Below are 20,054 nucleotides of genomic sequence, written 5' to 3'. Positions count from 1 at the left end.
TGTCAACAGTCCACACACAGAAGATATGTTTGCTGGTTCACCCATAAAAACTACATTTATTTAAAAAAAAACAACAACAAACCAACATATTTACAAACTTTACAACAGTTAATACAATGTTTTAAAAACACAGACATTTATACACCTTGCTTTACAGTGTTTGTAAATCATATGCTTTTTCACTTTGAGGGGATGCAACATCCCTTTTCCAAAGCTTAGCTCTGATTCTTTCTTCAGAGCCAATTTAAAAAGCTGCGTTTATTGCTGATTTGCCTATGAAGGAATAACAAAACATCTTGCAGCCTGTAGTGGTTTTAAAACCAAGTCATTATGTCAAGAATCACAAAGGAATCAAAATGTTCATACTTGCAAAGAATATATATATTCAGTAGACTTACCAAGCCATGTGTCTATAGAGCAATGGCTTGGTAACTCTCCTGAATTCAAGAGGGATATATCCCCAGGTCATGGCATTAAACGTTTAATACCAATAGCATCAGTTAATGCAACCTAGTACCTATTTTAGAGCTGCTGAGTACATACAGCTTTGTTTGAAAGCAACAAGCTGCAGATAGATGGCCAGCATCCCTGTAAGAGTAGTCAGAAGTACATATGTACACCTCCTCTCCCCAATCTAATTCCAATTACTTAAAGGTAATCTTTCCACTGACTGAAATGGAAGATTGCTAGGTCAACAGCACACACCTTAATATCATGTGACATTACTTTTTGTGATGGGGTTCTCCAAAGCACATATTGTTCCTAGTGGGATATGTTCTTTAATTCCAGAGGTAGTTATTTATTACACTAGAAGTCAGTGGGATTTTCATGGAAACAGAATTAAGCCATCATTGTGTATTTTTGAAAATCCCACCTCTTCAATGTCATGAGAACCATGACACAGGATTTAATTTTTCTCTAGAGTTTCAGAGGGAGGTTCTCCCTGGTCCACTGGATAATCTGGTCTGAAAATAACTGCAGTGAATTTAAAGCAGCTTTTAATATAGAAGGCAAAGCATTGAAAAAGGGAAGCAGCATTGTTCAGGAATGTTTTTGCTACCAAAAAAAATAAAAAAATACATAGTTAAATTAGACATCCAACTTTTTAAAAATGCCATTTACAATTATAAAAATAAATAATGACAGTAAATCTGCAGCAATGAATCTTATATCTTCATCACTACAAGTCTGACTTGTAAATCTGTGGAAGGTATGCTGCTGACAAACATGTGAAGTTTGTTCAATTCATAATTTTGACAACTGCTCTGCAGGCACAGCTGCATTTTCTACCACTGCAGATCACAGAACAGCTCTCATTGGGGTCAACTACTTTTCCTAATCTAGTAACCCACTGGAATGGGAGGCTGCCCATTTCTCTCCTGTAGAGCTTCACTTGTAATATTTTAAATAGAATTTATCCCAGCATTATGTATTTTAAATAAAGAACATCCAAGCGACAAGTATCAACCAAGTTCCTCAACAGAGAAAAAATATTTTGTGACTTAGAACTCAATATGGCTAAAGTGGGATTCATTTTTTTCCTTGTACATAGGTTAGGTTTGGGTTCACTTTTTAAATTTCTTCTTTTTTCCATTACTGTGCTCAAATGAAAATGTCATTTGCTTTCATTACTGATATTAAGAGATTAAATGTAATTCAAGTGGGGGGGGGGATTTTTTTTTTGTTTTTTTGTTTTTGTTTTTTACTTTTATCCAATCATTTGAGATGCACTGAATTAACGTTTTCAAAAATCTCCAAGTAATTGAGGATCTTAACTCCCAATGTTAAAACAGGAGTGTATTTGTTACTTCTGGTAATGAAAGAGTCCTAAATCAGCTCAGTGGTATTTTGCTGAGCTGGACCACTAGTAGGATTTTCAAAAGCAGCTAGACACCTCTTATTGATTTCAATGAGTCAGGCCCCCTAGACACTTCCCTATATATTTAGCAGCCTAAATACCTTTAAAAAAAATCACCTTTGAAAACAGGATTAGACTCTCTAATCACTTAAGGCACTAGAAAATATTATTTCCTTGTTTCTAATGAATGTGTACCTATTTACATCAGCTCAGGATCTGTCCCCTTCTGTATGGCAGTCAGTTATACATCTTTAATGAAAATTAAACTATTTTTGGAGCATGCCTGCAGCAAAATAAAGACAACAGTGACAGAGGATAACACAGGTTAGAGAAAGAGGATACAGATTGCAGGCATGGTTAAATAATAGTTTCATAGTAGGCAGGGTCAGGAGGGACCTGAACATATCATCTAGCCTGACCCCCTGCCACAGGCAGGAATGAATGCTGGGTTCACAAGACCTTAATAAAACCTTTAAGGCAATTTTCCTAACAGTAAGGGCTGAAAGATGAAGGTAATATTTAGTACTCATCAAAATTCCTTGGAAAAAGGGAAGTGCCACCCTCCTTATTCCCTACTCTACAGACATCCAACAGCTGTCTCTCTCCAATAGGGGCGAAGTCTCACAAGGATCTCCAACTGGCCAGACAACAAAGGCAGCAACAAAAAAAAGCCTGAATTGTGTAGGCAACATACCAAGAAAAAGGAAGGAATTTAACAGGCAATGGTGCAAATTCCTAGGCAGAAGGAACAACCACAAATGGCATTTTTATATGTGATTTGGGATGTGGCACCGGGTGCATTAGTTAGTGAGCTATGCTAATTAAAAAGTGCCCATGTGTCATGTCCCTGTGCTGAAAAAATGGCAGCGGGGCGCTTTGAACTAAAACTCAAATGTGTCTTATTTCAAAGCACCCTGCCACTGTATTTTCAGTGCAGGGATGCCGATACACATTACATGGAAGGCTGCTGGAGCACGTCAATTTCTGTGCTCCAGCAGTCTATTAATTGAGTCCGCTACAACACTGGATTTCCAGTGCATCGGATCAGGCTCCCCACATGTCTATAGAAGCCCACTGTCTCTGGAACTTGGTTGAGCTTCTAAACTGTAAGGAAGGCCAAGGAGCAAAAACAAAACTTACATCAGCCAGAGCTCAAGCCAAAACAAGAGGGGGGAAAAAAGAAGTGTTGAGCTTCTTGAAACGGAGTCATTTGTGGAAATGCAAGAAAGCTAACACACCCAATTCGTTCTCCCAAGTCCACTTAGGTAGCATCAACACTTGCTAGCTCAGGTGTTAGTACTGATGAACCACTCAGGTAGGAGAGAAATTAAATCACTCATCAACCATCTAGGATATCAACAAGAGTTTTAACCACTTGCACGCCAGTCGCCCCTGTAACAAGTTCAAGAATGGAAAACAACAGGAGAAAGAAGAAAATGTCAGGCCATAGATCGAGATGGGCCCATGCTACAAAAATATCCGAGTCTGATTCACATCTTATCAAAGTTCGAGCATATTCAGAGGAAAATTTTGAGTTTGGTCCATTGCAGAATTAAAGAGCAGCTTCAAAGTTTCTCTCAACTTTCACAGCTATTCAGATACAAACTTCTCATTCAGGCCCCTTTTTCCTTCTACAGACATGTGGCAGGGAAACACAATGCTAACTTTAACTCACTTCTACAAAATAAATTGAAAGGCAGAGAAAGGAGACTAGGCCTGAGCTAAACTGATCAGCGATAATAATACTTGATGTCCTTACAGCCCTCTAGTTTACTCAGCGGAGAAACTGCAACAGTTTTAGCGTAGGTTAACATTTTCCCACTGACTTTATCAAAAGCAAGAAGCAACTTAACACTGTAACCATCTTGTTCTCAAAAGACTCCGTGGAAGCATGGCAGATAAACAGATAAACCCACACAGACACACTACTCACTCGGGACTAGATCTGGACCCCTCACTCAGGCAAAAATGTTCACTGAACTGAGTTTTGCTTAAATCAGGACTTCAGGATCAGGTCCTTCAGTAGGTGTGCATGTGCATATGGACTAGGAATAGCAGGAAGAGACTGCTTCCAAGCAAAAAGGAAAAGAAAACCCTGAGGTTTTCCAGTCAAGCAATGTCTATGTCCAAGAACATAATGTGGATCTGACAAGTACCGCGATGCACCAGAGAGATAGGGTGAAACGTGGTCAAGATGTCCAGAAAGGTTTTCAAAGATGTCCCTGGAGAAGGCAACAGCCCATCAGACAGCTGTGCATGTGCTATAGCATATGTGATGTGACTACAGTGCGACTTCTAAAATGTCTCCAACTTGTTTTGTGATGTGAATCTGATATGACCCTTTAATGAATGCAATCTGTTTATACAGCCATCCAAGAAGCAAAACAGAAGCATCTTCTGCAAGTTTTTGCTTTTACCCGGAATCAAACACAAGCCAAAAAACCTATTAGAGAAGATAAAATTGTTCCAGTTTGAACAAAAATTAATTGCGAGAACACTGCTCTAGTGAAAGGGGCTTTGTTTAGGTTCCAATGGCTTCTGTTTTTCAATGAAATGATGACACTAGTTTGGGCAGCATGTGAGCAGGAGTGATTATGGTACAAAAGTCTGCATTAGAGCCATGGTCAATGTTTTTTAATATTATACATCTTATCCTTGGTAGTGATTTCAGTGGATCCCCTAAATTTAAGCCAAATGACGATCTAGCTTTACAGTTAGAGATGTTCCCAATTCAGATCTTTGCAAAATCTGCAGTGTGCGTGACAGGTGAGATAAAGAGCTCCAAACTCTTTACGTAAATCCAGCTCACCCACAACACTGAAAAATCATAGCAACAAATAGGAAGTCAGCTCAAGACTTAGCTGACAGGATTTTGATGCAATCGCTCCAATACCATGTGACAAAAGAAACCTGGACAGATGGAATGTGCAATTCAGTTCTCTGAAAGGCTCTGAAGAGCCAAAAGTTTTTAAAGTGACCTCTGGCAATCTATAAACTATGCTAAAAAAAAAAAAAAAAAAGGCTGACTGTATAGCACGACAAATGTAATCAAGGAGGTGAGAGAAATTAATGTATGGAACACAACTACAAAGTTGTCATAGCCGACACACCTTTGGATAAGTAATGATTATGGGTCTGACCCAAAGCTCACCCAGTGGTCCTGGGATCAGTCTCTCAGGAAGATATACAAAACCATTCAGTGTGTTCTTGAAGTCTACTAACACTAATACTTGAAAAAATAATGGAGCAGGTATAAATGGAAGTTATGGCTGAAATAACAGGAGGGAAAATGTAGATCACTGGACAGTGAACATATTAAATAAATGTCCCACAAGAAGCAGTAGGAATTGGCAGGAAGATAAGAAGATTGCCTTTTATGACCAAGTAACTAAATCCTTGGATGATGGTATCACACTGGACGTAGTCTTTCTAGACTTTAAGAAGGCCTTTGACATGGTCTCTCACCCCATTCTCATCAATAAATTAAGTGACTGTGGCATTGATGCCTGCACAGTTGGATGGGTAAAAAAATTGGCTGATGGGGTGCACCCAGAGAGTAGTGGTGAACGGGTTGTACTCAACCTGGCGAGATGTGAGCAGTGGGGTACCCCAGGGCTCGGTCCTCAGGCCCGCACTGTTTAACATCTTCATCAGCGACTTGGACGAGGGGGTGGAAAGCACGCTGTCCAAATTTGCTGATGACACTAAGATGTGGGGCGAGGTGGAAACACTTGAAGGGAGAGAAAGGCTGCAACTAGATTTAGACAGTGGGCAGATGAGAATAGGATGGGGTTCATGTAGACAAATGCAGGGTGCTGCACCTTGGGAGAAGAAATCTATAGCATACATACAGACCGGGGAGTTCCCTTCTTGAAAGCACAGAGGCAGAAAGGGATCTTGAAGTCATTACTGACTCCAAGATGAACATGAGCTGCCAATGTCAGATCACAGCCAGCAAGGCCAGCCATACCTTGGTCCTGCATCCAAAGGTGCATCTCAAGCCAGTCCAGAGAAGTGATACTCCCCCTCTATGCGACTTTGGTCAGGCCGCAGTTGGAGTCCTGCGTCCTGTACTGGGCACCGCACTTCAAAAAGGATGGTGAGAGGGCAGCAGGACAGGCCCTACGAGGAGAGACTGAAGGACCTGAACCTGTTCAGCCTCAGCAAGAGGAGGCTGAGGGGGGACCTGGTGGCCGCCTAAACTCATCAGGGGAGATCAACAGCAAATAGGCAGAGCCCTTTTCTCCCCAGCATCACCTGGGGTGACAAGGAACAATGGTAGTAAGCTGATGAAGACTAGGTTTAGGTTAGAGATCAGAAGGCAATATATTACAGTTAGGGTGGCCAAAATCTGGAACCAACTTCCCAGGGAAGTGGTCCTCGCCCCTACCCTGGGCAAATTCAAGAGGAGGTTGGATGATCACCTGTCTGGGGTCTTGTGAACCCAGCATTCATTCCTGCCTGTGGCAGGGGGTCAGGCTAGATGATCTGTTCAGATCCCTCCTAACCCTAGCTACTATGAAACTCTAATGTCTATTAGTATGATCCAGTATTCATGGAAGTGAATGAAAAACATTCCCATTCATTTTGAGAAGGTTTTGAAATGCCAATTTTACAGTTGTTCTTCTAACCGTAACTGCCTTTAATGAGTCCTTCATTCCATTTAGTTCAGAGATAATAACTGAAAACTTTAAAAAAGGAAACAAGTTTTACACTTCTTAAAATTATCATTTAGTCCCTAAGTATTAAAAACAAAATGAACATGTTTTAAGCAAAGATCAGGACAGGAGGAAACACTTGTCTCAGGCACTGTGTAAATCACAATGCATGCTTTATTTAAGGTCAGAAAAACTTTCCAGAAGCCGCAAGATCAGACTGCAGTACCATCATGAAAGTTAGGGTTAGCAAACCTAATTACTACTCAGAAGAGAAAAACTCCACATCCCAAGAATGTCTCAGTAATTCACCTTTTTGCAAGCTTACTCTCACTTCCCCAGTGCAAATCAGCTTCATCTCAATTCATATCAACGGAGTCACCGTATTATCTCACAAACAATATGCCCTGTGATAGTATACACACCCTAATCTTAGTCCTTGGACCAACACGGCTACAACCTACACCCCTTAAAGTAGTTTTAAGCATTTGTTATGCAGCTCAAAGTTATGCCAGGGTTTCACTGGCAGCCCCTGAACAATTCAGGTGTGCTACTTCCCACAGATTTGCTGCACAAATTGAAGTCCTCAGGTATCTCTCGCCCCCACCTGTACAGCAGGGACAGAAACCTGTCCTGACTCACAAGCCCTTAAGTGGCAACTCAGCAACAGCTCCTAGTCCTGTCTCTGCTCACCAGGCATTGAGGGCAGTGGTTCTCAACCTTGTTCAGACCAGGACCAATTTGTAAACATTGAGGGCCAGTCTCCACACCGTGCCCCTCACTCCTGACCTGCTGCCCCCCACCCCCAGCCTCACAGCGAGTGGGACAGAGGTGGATGCATGAGGCATAGGGGGCCCCAAGCAGCCCCTGGCAGGCTAACGCTCTGCCAGCCTGCAAGGGACAAACCCCAGTTTCCCATGTTTTTCTCCTTTACAGAAGAATCCAATTTTAAAGTTTGTTTGTAACCCTTTCGTATATTTTTGCAAACCACTTTTGGGTTGTGACCCACAGGTTGAGAAACACCAATCTAGGGCACCTACACATGCTGGAGGTCTGCTCTAATGTGTGCCAATTAGCTGCTGAAGCGTGTTAATTAACATGCTCCAGCAGCCTCCATGTCAAGACTATTTAGTATTCCCATGCTTCAAAATGTCAGCGGGGGCACTTGAACTAAAGTTTGTCGAACAAGCTGTAGTTCAAGTGCCCCTGCTGCCATTTTGAAGCACAGGGATGCTGATACACGTGACACTGCAGGCATTTTAATTACAGCAGCTCTCAGAGCTGCTTTAACTAAAAGCACCTCCCCACCACACCAGAACGTGTATAGATGCCCCTAGTGACAAAGTCACAACTCGACAGCTGAGGGACAGTCAGAGAAGGTTTGTAGACTAAGGGTGCGACTGCTCCAAACGCCAAGGTAGCACTAACACTGATCAACTTTTATGTGGCTCAGAGCATAAGGTGCAACAAGGCCCTCCTTCAGCTGCCTGAATCATAATGCACCAGCTGCTGTACTGGGAAGCGGGAATCAAAGCAGGGTGCTTCTATCCCAGTCAGAGAGATCAGCTTCCCCACTTAATGCACACACCTCAACTTTATGAAGCTGATTCACAGGGGAAAGGTACATGTTGTGTGCAAGAATATACAGTATGTATTGCCAGATGTGAGATGGAGATTAGACTATTACAAATCTATAGGCCAGATCCTCATCTGGTGTAAATTGTTTTAATTTAACTGAGATCAATTAAGGATTAGGAATAAGCAACCAAACCTATATCAAGGATCCATATACTCCTAAACTCTGGATAAATATACAGATCCTAACTCCTTAGCTGGCCACCCTCTGAGATTTTTTTCTGAGATTCTGAAACGAGAGAGGAACAACAGTTATTCAGTGACTGTTTTTTTTCCCCCTTCCCTTGAGTACATCAGTGGAAAGAACTCATGGAGTACAACAGAAATGTTTATAAACAGGATACTGGGCAGGGTGACGTGGCAAGTATTCTGCCTAAGAACTTATAAATTAAAAAATAAAACTCCATTGGCTTTTAAGCTGCTTGTGAACGTGGCAGAAACCAGCAGCTCCGACTTCAAGGTGTACAAAGAAAGTTTTTAATTATGAAGATTTTAAAAAGTGCCCCTAAGCATCAATTCTGCAATAGGCAGCTCAGCACAACAGAAAATCTACTCCATCTGTTGATCCTCTGGATCCTAGGGAGCAGAAAGACTACCATGCATTTCGAAAGAGAAAACTGACCTTAAAATTCATTGTAATTGAAGTGCTCCACAAGCTTCATGCTAGCCCTTTGCTTAGGTGAGTTTCAGCCCAAGAAACCACCAAACAACTTCAGAAACAAGTCGCTATTTTAGCTCAGACCTCACAAAGTGCAAATCAATCTGTCAATGCTACTGGTGTTAATCAAAGAAGGGTGAAATCCTGGTACCAGTCGAGTCAAATAGCTGAAGTCCTATAGGATTTAAACAGACTCAAGATTTTATTCATAAACTTCAGTCACCAGGACAGTCCAACTGTGAAAGCCAAGTGAATCTACAGTCCATCTGATCCATGAATGAGGGGATTAACGCTTCTATTGCACGTTGATAAATCTGCCAGTCACTGTACAACCTACAGGAAATAACTATAATTCTACTAATTTGGAATATCTATTTTTGCATGAATTACATATATAAAAAAACCCTATTTATTTCAGAGGAATGTAAAGAATGCTGCTGATGCACACTAAAAAACAACGAAGTGGAATGAATTATGAGAGGAATTAGAGCAGATTCAATAAAACATCCTTTAACTGCACAAGTCAGCAAAGAACATGAAGTTGGAGTAATCCAGGGTATTAAAATGCATAAGATTACACTGCCAAGTCTTTCATGTCCATCCCAGTAATAACTATGACTTAGTCAAGTCCAATGACTGTTAAGAGTTTGGTCAGGTGTTTAGTGGGCAAAGCACAATGTAAACGGCAAGACAAAAGGCACAGTGTTGGAGTGTTGCAATAATTGGGTGCTGTAAAGGGAAGTGTATTTGTGACCATCTGGATTTGAAGCTTTTTGGGCAAGAGTTTAATTTACATTCTTGCAAGCCCACTTTTGCATCTGCTAACTTCAAAAGTCATTGCCCCCCTAATTCCCTCTCCCTCCCCATCTTCATGAGATGATTGTAACTTCAACCTCAGCTGATCCTAAAGTAATCTGTCATGGGAGTGAAAACTTACACCATTACTTAGTTGTTAAAATCAACTAAATGGTGTACAAAGTCCCAGTGTGCGTACGGGTTGGTAGATAGCAATATTCAAGGCAAGCTTCAACTGCATTGCAGTATTAAGTGAACAATCAACAGCCAAAGTAGAAAGAGAAGTGGTGAACCTGCACTCTCCACTGGGAGCGAGCTACCTCTATTTTTGGAGCAGGACTGGCAATCCTCCCATCGTTCTTAAAACACAGGAGTGATCTAGAGCAATGCCTGGTTCAGGCAGGTGATGCTCAGTTGATGCTTCCATTAGATCTCGGCATGCAATCAAAACTCCAGGAAGCAACTTGAATGGAGTCATGGCATCCCATGCAGACGCCTGCTGCCTTGGTGGGCTGCATTTTGCAGATAGGGAAGGCTGCCATCCATTTCATATGAATTAAGGCTTTTCTACATTTTCGGTTTTTGCACTATTGTAGCTGCACAATTGTGAGGCTGTAATGTACACATGCAGCAAAAATATACAGAAGGTATTGCATTGATGCGACTTACCTTGACGTGCACACTGGTGCACGTCATGTTTTGTACCAGTGGAGCAGCTCTAGATGTTGGCACTGCTGAATTCATGTTAGTGGCAAAAAACAAGAAAACCAGCCCGAGCAGTCTCTGAGCTCCTGCTCACATAGCCTCCATTTTAAAACTGGGAGATTCTCCAAAGGTTAGTGTCTCAATATGCGTAGGTAAAATTGGAAGGTTGGAAATTTAAAATATACATAGTTCAAATGGCTTGTTTTGCAATTACCTACAGGAAAACTTCCAGGGAAGGGATGGGAAAGGAAGGCCAAATTGCCCATCTTTATAGCTGGAGAAACCCAACACGTCAATAAAAAGAAAGCAGCCATTTCAATCAAGGTGCTAAAGAGCATGCAGAAGGGTGCTAATCCTCATTGCAGTCCCTGCTCAGAAGAGAGGACGCTGGATTTTCTTGCTTTCGGAGGTGGAGGGGGGGGTTTGACTTCACGTCTGTTGGGCAGCGGTGGGGCAACCTGAGAAGATAAAAGCCATAACCAGAAAGTTGAGCCAGATGCTGCTGAGCCAGATGACATACCTCTAGAAGAGGTTGCATTCCCTGCTGTTTGTTTCAGGATTAAATCCTTGAAATCTACTGCATGCAGTGTTTTTCCAGTGCCAGATATAAGCAATGAGCAGCAAATAAACAAATACACATTCCGAGACAGAGGAAATAAAGCCTGGTCTTATTACAGTAGGGGTTTGCAGATCGATAAATTTAGGTTCTGCTTCTGACTGTGCTGTCCAACCTTGGAAAAGTCCGTTCCCTTTCTGCCATGGTATTTCCTATTTCTAATATGGGAACAATACTACTTGCACAATACTGGAGCCTTACAATGTGTCATGATGGGTAAATTTTCCTGATTTTCCACTGAACTTCACCTTGCGTAGGCACTTACCCAAGTACAGGGAGGATCAAGAAGATATAAAATGCCAATAAATCAGAATGGTGCAAATAACTTCATATACTGCACGGAACCAAAAACATCCAACTACATGTGCCTGTAGAGAAAGCCACGCCCCTTGCTGCACAAGAGGTGGGATTTTAAAGACTTTATTTTTGAACAAATGTGCACTTGCAGTTTCTTCTGATTTTATGCTTTACTCTAAGTGGTGTGCCAAGGGGCACATTTTTGAACAAACAAGACTCAAAAGAAGGCTGGGTGAGCAAGACAGCATATGTTCTCCCTTTGCTCAGCCCCAACTGCCTGGATTTCAAGACTAATTAACAGGGGAGGGGTTCTCACATAATAATGTGCTGAAGCTCTTTGGAAAATACTTTTACAATGTTTCTTTATGGGCCTCTGAGTCAGTCCAATTTGGCTGCAGGCCAAGGTCAATGACAATGAAGTGAGCAAGAGCATGCTAGTAATTAGTTTTCTTACAATACTCAAGGGAAGGCAGTTCTTTATTAAATCTTCTGGAACCAATAACTCCCAGAGCATCCATGGAGTTCGTATATTTTTTGCCATCACGTTACCTAAAACAGTAATACAGCCCCATTTCAGAAGCTGAGTCAAGTCAGACTGGATGAGGATTCGAAGAAGCAGTATTTCAGTGGTGGATAAACTGACTCTTATCCATAGCTGGGATATTTGCATGTAAGACTTGAAAATCATTTAGGGATCTTTTGCAATATAAGATCTAACAGTAACATAGATGTGAAGTAAGAATATAATGCCCCAGTGAGATGGTGACTTGGATCATGGCCACAATCATTACAAATGGGGCATCTGTTCTCAGAACATGATAGGCTCCCGCCCTTTGAAAAAAATCAGACACACTCACTTAGAGTTAGGGACACAAAAAGATGAGGCATGAAAAATCATAAAGGCTTTTTGCAGACGTTAATCCCCCCCCTCAAAAGGCACTTTAAACTACATGTGTTCCCAAGCTGAGCCCCACGCATGCCCAGAAGAGACAGTGTGTTACTTCAATCGAGGTCGCCTGACATCTGTAGAGATCAGGTAACTTTAGTGGGGCTTTTTTGGCACTTTTATGTAATAGCTGATTGAATCAGCTTTAGCTAAAAGCACCAGAAAGCCCCACTGAAGTGCCCAGCCTTTACAGATGTTGCAGAGCCAAGCTAAAGTAAAACGCCACTGCTTTCGGTATAGCACATGGAAGGGGGGGGGGGGGGGTAATGTTTGCAAGCAACCTAATTTGCATATGAAAAAAATCTTAAGACTAGAAATTTTCACTCCTGAGTAATGAAGAATGCTGTGACATTTAACTAAAGCCATCAGGTTGGTTTGTGTTTTCAATAAAAAAAGGAAATACATTATTTTATACAGAAGACTTTGCTTAAGGAAGGAAAATGCATCCCTTTCAGCTGAAGAAGGGAACAGGCTTGATTGTCTTCCCTTTAAATGGAAAAGTTCTTGCTCTCTTGTGGTTTCAGGAAGTGAACCAGTAAACTGATTAGACAAGTTTCAAGTGGCACCACCCTAAAAGCAGCTTGGAAAAGTCCACTGGTGCTGCTTTCTCAAGAATAGGCTTCCAAAAAAGTGTCAACTCCAATTTCCTTACCTCTGTAGAATTTCTTGGGTTGCTGTTCTCATAGGGTTTGCTTTTGGGTGGAGGTGGGGGTGGGGTGCTCGGAAAGTTAGCAGCTGCCAATCCATCAGTCTGCAGTGAGGGAAAACCTAGAAATAATTAAAACAAACAAAAACAATTGTGAGACGAGGAAAGCTTGGGGGGGGGGGGGTATGGAACAGGGCTGACCACATGTGATTTTTAAGGGAGTATATCATTCTGTTTTGTTTGGTGCTCTAACTCTGCTAACAGGTCTCTTAGTATTTTAGCAGATAAACCTAAACAGATGTGTCAGACTGGAATCCCACTTGAAATTCCCCTAACTTCAAAAGGCCCAGAAGATTTCTATGTTCAGAACATGAATGTAAACCCATGTCAAAAATGCATGCCTGGGAGAACAGAAAATTGAATCCATTATCACAGCTGAAATGTTCAGAGGGGTTTCCTTTCTACATTGGCTTTCATCTGAGAAGTCACTTTGATTTTTAACTCCTACCGACAGGCTAGAGAAGAATTCAAACTTCTGAAGAATTTCTGGGGAGTTATCCCGCTACCAGTGACAATGCTTTTTTGCTCTGCAAGTTTTTGGATTCGCTTCACATACCTCTCATAATTCAACATCTTGTGGGTTTTTTCCTGAAAATGTTTTTCAAGTTCTCTCATCTGAATTACATAGTGAATAGAGGCTCAGGATGCCTCTACAATACAGCCTCTCAGCATTTGAGAAAAAAAGATTTAACTCTCTTTCCATACAGGCTTCAGATTGGGTTACCTCAGACTTCAGTAAAGTTATTCTTGTTTTTTGTCAGTGTAAGAGGAAACTCAGCCCTCAAATGTAAACCTCTCTCCCTTTTAAACATGGCATAAAGCAGAAGATCCAAGAAACACATCAAGGAATTGGGAAAGTTTTTAATAATGAGCCTTTTGTTATACATTTACCTTCTATCGTATAACTGCATTTCATTTGAAGCAGAACTGACTTGCCTAACCTATTAAGAGAAAATTCTTCTCTCTCAACCATTTTTAATGTATCAGATGAAATCACAGAAACCTAGTTATGTTTCCTTATGAAGTATATTGTCACAAGACAGTGTTGAAGAACTAATTGGAACCTGAAATTTTCTGATTAGGAAGAAAAAGAGTGCAGCCTTGGCCAACACTTTTAACCAGAAACCTGTTTGAAAAGAAGTCTTTTGGACTAGTTTGGTTCTCACAAAATTTACTGACTTCCCTGGGATTGTCCTAGTTTATTGTGGTGTAAGAGAGAAGGGGAGCTGGCTCTATAAACCAAACACATGCTATTGTGATAGAGTCACTGGGCCCAATTTTCAGAGGCCTCCTCTGATCCTGCAGGTGCCCGCAAAAATTTGTGCTGGTAATTCACTCAGATGCTTAATGAGCAACATCTGTTCCCTCAAATCATGGAAAACTAGGCTGAGGCCCGGGCCTGGCTTAGGCCCAATGGTTCAAAATCATTGTTAATGAAAAGTTTAATTACAATTTAATGTGTTGCATGTAATAGGCCAATGTTATTTGAGGACACATGGCAACACAAAGCACATTAACAATGCAAACAGGAAATCAAGATTCCTTTCAATAAAACTTTTATACTAGCTTCTCCCTCTCCTCGCAGCAATCTTTAAAGTTGGCACTAGCACAGAGCGCTGTAAAGCTATCTCTGCAAATACAGGGTAATTTCTTTCATCACAGACCCTGTGCAGACAGAAGTGGAAAGCAAGCTGCAGTGCTACAGGACTTACTTTGGGTTCTCGGGGTTTTGGGAGTGATCGCTGGTGGACTGAGTGGTGCTGACTGCTGGAGTGAGGAACCCTGAAGCAGTGTCAGTCTGTTGTCTCCTAATTGAAGACTCTTTGGCCTCTGCGCTTTTCCCGACGTGCTCTGAGGGAAAACAGAGTAAACAAAACCTTTGGAAGTCGGCAAGGTTGCTGCACACGTATCGAATAACCAAACCTGTCAAAAAGGCATCAACATGCTCTAAAAGAGCCACATACAGGAGAGAAAGGTGCATTCAGGTGAAACATAAAAGTGCAAGCAAAGAACTGGATAAGCAATGTCAAAAAGGATATTGCTATAGCCTACACCACTAGGAAAGAAGCAAAGCTGCTAACATTTTCAAAAGGATCTTGGCAAGTATCAGTGGATGGGTCCACACATGCATTAGATCCGGGAGCAATTTACTTGCAAGCAAATGCTCCCGGGCAAGCATCTACATGTCCAGGGAAGTGGGGGCAGTTTGCTGCAAACTCCTAGTGCAAACTGCTAATGGCAGCAAACTACTCCCGTTTCCTGGATCCCTGCAATGGGCCCCTGCCACCACCAGGGGGAAGCTCTAGACTCCTCATGGGTACTAGCCCAGGGGCTGGCAGGGAGAACAGGGCCAGGAGACAGCTGTCTCCTGGTCAATGGAGGGAGGGAACAATGTCTCCCTGCCCTGGCAGCAGAGAACTCCTGGGCCTATCCCTCTGATTAAGGCAGGGGACTTGGAAGGAGCTGCAGGGGAAGGACAGGTGTCAGCCCCCTGCCCTGATCCACTGGTGGGGCAGCTAGAAGCAAGCCCCTGGCTGGGCAGGGAATCCCATGATGACAAAGCTGAACAAGGAACAGATTCCCCAGCCCCCACCCTGTGATCATCATGAAGCGAGGGCTGGGAACTGTTCCGGTCAGAGGCAGGTCTCAGCCCTGTGCCCTGATCGGTGAATTGAGGCACGAGGCTTGGAAAGAGCTGCAGGGGTGGGACAGGTCATAGATTTCATAGACATTAAGGCTGGAAGGGACCTTGGAAAATCACTGAGTCCAGCCCCCTGCCCCAGGGGCAGGTCCCAGTCCTCTGCCCCATCCACCAGTGGGGCAACTAGCAGCAAGCTCTTTCCCAGGTGGGGAATCCCTTCCCAAGATGGGGGCTTGCTGCTAGCTGCCCCACCAGCGAATTAAAGGCAGGGGGCTGGGACCTGTCCCTCCCCTGCAGCTCTTTCCAAGTCCCCTGCCTCAATCAGGAAGCCAGGGCCAGGAGCTCCCTGCTGCCAGGGTAGGGGGACATTGTTCCTTCCCCGGCAGCAGGCAGTCCCCCCCGGGGCCAGGGAGCAATGTCCCACCCCAGCCAGAAGACAGCTGTCTCCTGGCCCAATTCTCCCTGCCAGCCTCTGGGCTAGTAGTATTCAGGGGGAGCCTAGAGCTCCCTGGGGTGATGGCAGGGGCCCACTGCAGGGCCCCAGGAAGCAGGAGTAGTTTGCTGCCATTAGCAGCAAACTGCTCCCTCCTCCCTGCATGTTAAGACATCTGCCCAGGAGCATTCCAGGACATCTGCCCAGGAATAAACTGCTCCCAGATCTAATGCATGTGTAGACACACCCACTGATACTTAACGAGATCCCACTGAAAATTTTATCAGCGTTGTCACTTTACTAGTGGTGTTGGCTACAGCAATATCCTTTTTAAACAATGCTTATCCAGTTCTTTGCTTGCACTTTTTATCCAGTTCGTTGTTTGCGGAGCTGAAAGATAAGGATCTCCCAGCCCCCCACCCTGCCCCCAATTGTGATTTCTGAGCATCTGAGCAGGGGGCTTGGAGCTCCCTGCTGCTGGGGCAGGGGTACATAGTCCCTGCCTGGGCTCTGATGGTGGAGCCCAACTTGGCAGCAGTCAGCTTTCAGGGGCAGGGAGCAATCTCTCACTTCCTACTGGCCAGCTGACCAGGAGCACATCTACACAGGCACTACTGCACAATAACTAATCACAAGTAAAATTTGCTACTTGCATTTGCAGGTAGCAAATTTACTCATGATTAGCCAAGTTTACACGTGTAGATGCATATGCTTACTGTGCAGTAAACTATGCTACTGTGCAGTAAAGCATCTTGTGTAGACACACCCAATAAAGGGTTCTTTTTAAACCATCTCAATATATCCATTAAAGGAGGACAACATTTTTTATGTCAAAGAAAATTCAAAGTAGAAAGTGGCTGTATTTGATCTACCTGTTCTGTGAATCAGCTGGAAAATCCTTGGAAGCAGGACTGGGAGTGACTGTGTGCATCATTCCATCTAAATGACTGCAGGTCTCATTCCATTTTGTTCCCACAGATCAAGAGTGGTCTTACTCAAGGAATCCTACAGGTCCAGAACTCTGGAAATTGGGGTCCAATTGTCAATTTGGACACACTCTCTCTAAGTCTTTGGTTCATGTTACCTGACATCTCTGCTAAGATTTTCAGGGGCACTTGTGGGATTTAAGACACCAATATTCTACTTTTGGAAAGTCTTTCTTCTTTCCTTGAAAATCCCTCCGCAAAATGGAAATACATGTAGAGATGCCATAAGGGTCTATTCATTAAATGATCACGAGACAGTTATGGTACATCTACACAGTACCAAACATATACCTAAGCTAGCTCCTGAACTGAAAACAGTTCTTAGCCATGTATGCTGAGAAGAAGTGCACCTGGCCTACTTACCTCTGAGAAGCAGAATAAATTCTTATCACACCTCTGCAAGATAAGTCAGTATGTGAGAAGCAGAGCTAATTCTGAGTGGCTAAGATGCAGCTGGTTATACGAATACAAAGGAACCAATTCTGCAGTGGTGCTGGCTGCCTGAAACTGTCCTCCATTTGTGTGAGACAGGTTGCTGAGCACTTGAAAGGTGTAGGCCCCAACTGAAGACTCACTGCCTCAGTTTTCATAGATGTTAGGGTTGGAAGGGACCTCAATAGATCGAGTCCAACCCCCTGCATAGGCAGGAAAGAGTGCTGGGTCTAGATGACCCCAGCTAGATGCATATCCAACCTCCTCTTGAAGACCCCCAGGGTAGGGGAGAGCACCACCTCCCTTGGGAGCCTGTTCCAGACCTTGGCCACTCGAACTGTGAAGAAGTTCTTCCTAATGTCCAGTCTAAATCTGCTCTCTGCTAGCTTGTGGCCATTATTTCTTGCAACCCCTGGGGGCACCTTGGTGAATAAAACCTCACCAATTCCCTTCTGTGCCCCCGTGATGAAGTTAAACATGAACTTTTGAAGTCTACTTGAAGTCAAACCACAGTGTGGCCCATGACAAGTTTTCCAAACAAAAGTAAAGTAATTGCTTTCCAAGGCTTTTGGTATTTGAACCCCTCCTAGTATTAAACGGAGATTCTAACAACAAGCATGAGTGAAAAAAAAGGAAACACAAACAACTCACTATGGACTTCAGTACTAGGATTTTACCATTTTGGAAGTCAAGTCATTGTCTGGCTCCTTTTCCACAATAACCTGAGACTTGCTAATACTCCAGTCCTTCCGCTTGAACTTGTTAATCCGGCTATCACCATCTTCTTTGACAGGCAGCTCCTCAGACCTGGAAGCAGTTGAAGTTCTTCTTTCCAAGAAAGGATCAAGAATGGATCTACAGCCCACGCAGAAACAACAAAACAAAAGCTGTTAGCATTTACCCTGTCCTTTCTTCCCCTGTCTGCAAGCAGGCCATAAACTTTTACTGTATATAAGGGATTACTGTGCAAAATTGAGTAAGGAGCACAAGATTTTCGTGCTCCAAAGGTACTCACATGCTTTAGGAAAGACCATCCAGGTGCATTATACATTATGCATCGAGTGAAGTGTGGTCCAGTGCACAGGGCAATGGGAGTTGGGAGAAGGGGATCTGCCATGGAAATGCTCTAGGACCCTGGTTAAGTCACCTAGGCCCTGTGGCAATTACAGCTTCAAATACTTACATGGACAAGTCACATCAGACAGGATTTAAATTGGCTAACTTATTTTACTGCTATTTTGCAGCTGGAAACAGAGGCAGAACTAATGCTCCATGACTAACTAAACTCGCTGCAGACGCAATTTGGGCATCAACAGACTAAATCAGTGTTTCTCAACCTGTATGTGCACTGCAAGACTGGATATGGAGGAAGGAGCAGGTTGGTTGGCCCCACACCCACCTGCCCCAACTTCCTCTGTGGCCAGTTGCACAGCACAGTAGCTCTGGTATGGGAAGTGGCAGAGCTATCTTAGTGGATATGCTGCTCGAAGAGCGAATTAGCTGAGGCACAGCACTGGTTCAGGACAGTGGCAGCAGGTCAATAGGGTGCTGCCCCACCAGTTTCAAAAGACATGATCAACCATGTCACGATTATGCAGGCTGGTCCAGCCCACTACGCATATGTGCACCTTTGGGCTATCTCCTTACCGCCCCAATGGTTCATGTGCAGTAGAAACACTTCAACAGTTAGAATGGATCACAATAACCACTTGTTTAAGCAGGCAGCAGGGTACCTGTACTGATGCCCCAGCCCAGGTAAAGATCTGTTGGGAGGAAGGCGGAAGACAGGGGGCGCCACATGCAGAGACATGCATGTGGCCCCAGGCAGCCTGCAGAGCAGCTCTAGCAGGTAAGTGAGGGAGAAGGGGGTTGAGGCCCCTGCAGGGAGGGATCTAGGCAGGGCTGGGGCTGCAATATATGTGGCTGCATGGCCCCAGTGGGGAGCAGGATGGGACCACGGGTGGCTCATCCAGGGGAGGGGGAGGGCCGGCTCCATGCTGCCGCGTGCACCGCAGCAGAGCCGGGGCACATTTTCCCCCTTCGGCTCTCGCACACCATGCCCCTAGACAAACCGCCAGGCCCTGATTGTCCTATGACCCGGCCCAGCGAGGGCTCCATTCATGGTGAATGGGGCCCTGGCCAGGGTGGGTCGTGGGACAATCGGAGCCCAGGAGCTCCTCCAGGCATGCATGCGTTCAGCCCCCTGCAAATCCCCCCCCCCTGCACCCATGTCACCCGCCCCACCTGTCTCCAAGTTCACCAGCCGCACCTGGTTCAGGAGTAAGTTGGTTGTGGAAATGTGCGAGTCCCATCTAAGATCTGTGTCTTATTATAATTTGCCACTAAGATAAAATCTTACCTTAAAAATTCAAAGGACATTAGGAAGCACCTTTCCATGAGATTATATTCAAATAGCCTAAACTCATAAAAGCCATTCCCCTACACCTCAAACATGTAACATTTTTAAATGGCTGGCTACTCACCCATCTGATCCTGGCCTGGAGGAGGTGCTCTCAGATGAGGTGGAGGATGTTGAGACCACAGAGGAAGTCACAGATGTGATAGACAGCCGTCTCAATGTGGAAGACATGATGTAGGGCAGCACTACAGAGCCCGACCTGCTCTGCTTCCGCTCGGTAAAGGAAGAAGGCTGCAGAGAATGTTAAACAGAGCTCAGATTCACACTGGGAG

General features: G+C 43.8%; 1 protein-coding gene across 2 annotated transcripts in view; it reads right to left on the bottom strand.

Moving 5' to 3' along the window:
* Positions 1 to 24: 24 nt before the first annotated feature.
* Positions 25 to 20,054, bottom strand: part of DOCK5 (dedicator of cytokinesis 5) — a 146,313-nt gene continuing 126,283 nt past the window's right edge. Inside the window, exons 48-52 of one of the 2 annotated variants that reach the window (XM_006276811.4) lie at positions 19,847 to 20,013; positions 18,041 to 18,218; positions 14,584 to 14,722; positions 12,818 to 12,933; positions 25 to 10,764 (exon numbers count right to left, since the gene is read on the bottom strand). In XM_006276811.4, coding sequence (XP_006276873.1) covers positions 10,663 to 10,764; positions 12,818 to 12,933; positions 14,584 to 14,722; positions 18,041 to 18,218; positions 19,847 to 20,013 — 702 coding nt within the window. In that variant the 3' untranslated portion in view covers positions 25 to 10,662. Of the gene's footprint in view, positions 10,765 to 10,799; positions 11,769 to 12,817; positions 12,934 to 14,583; positions 14,723 to 18,040; positions 18,219 to 19,846; positions 20,014 to 20,054 lie in introns of those variants that run through there. The other variant, XM_019482453.2, reaches the window with a different exon arrangement.

This window comes from Alligator mississippiensis, chromosome 7 (assembly GCF_030867095.1).
Source record: "Alligator mississippiensis isolate rAllMis1 chromosome 7, rAllMis1, whole genome shotgun sequence".
Classification (NCBI taxonomy): domain Eukaryota; kingdom Metazoa; phylum Chordata; order Crocodylia; family Alligatoridae; genus Alligator; species Alligator mississippiensis.
The sequence above is the reverse complement of the archived record's forward strand: the minus strand, read 5'-3'. Positions and strand labels throughout refer to the sequence as shown.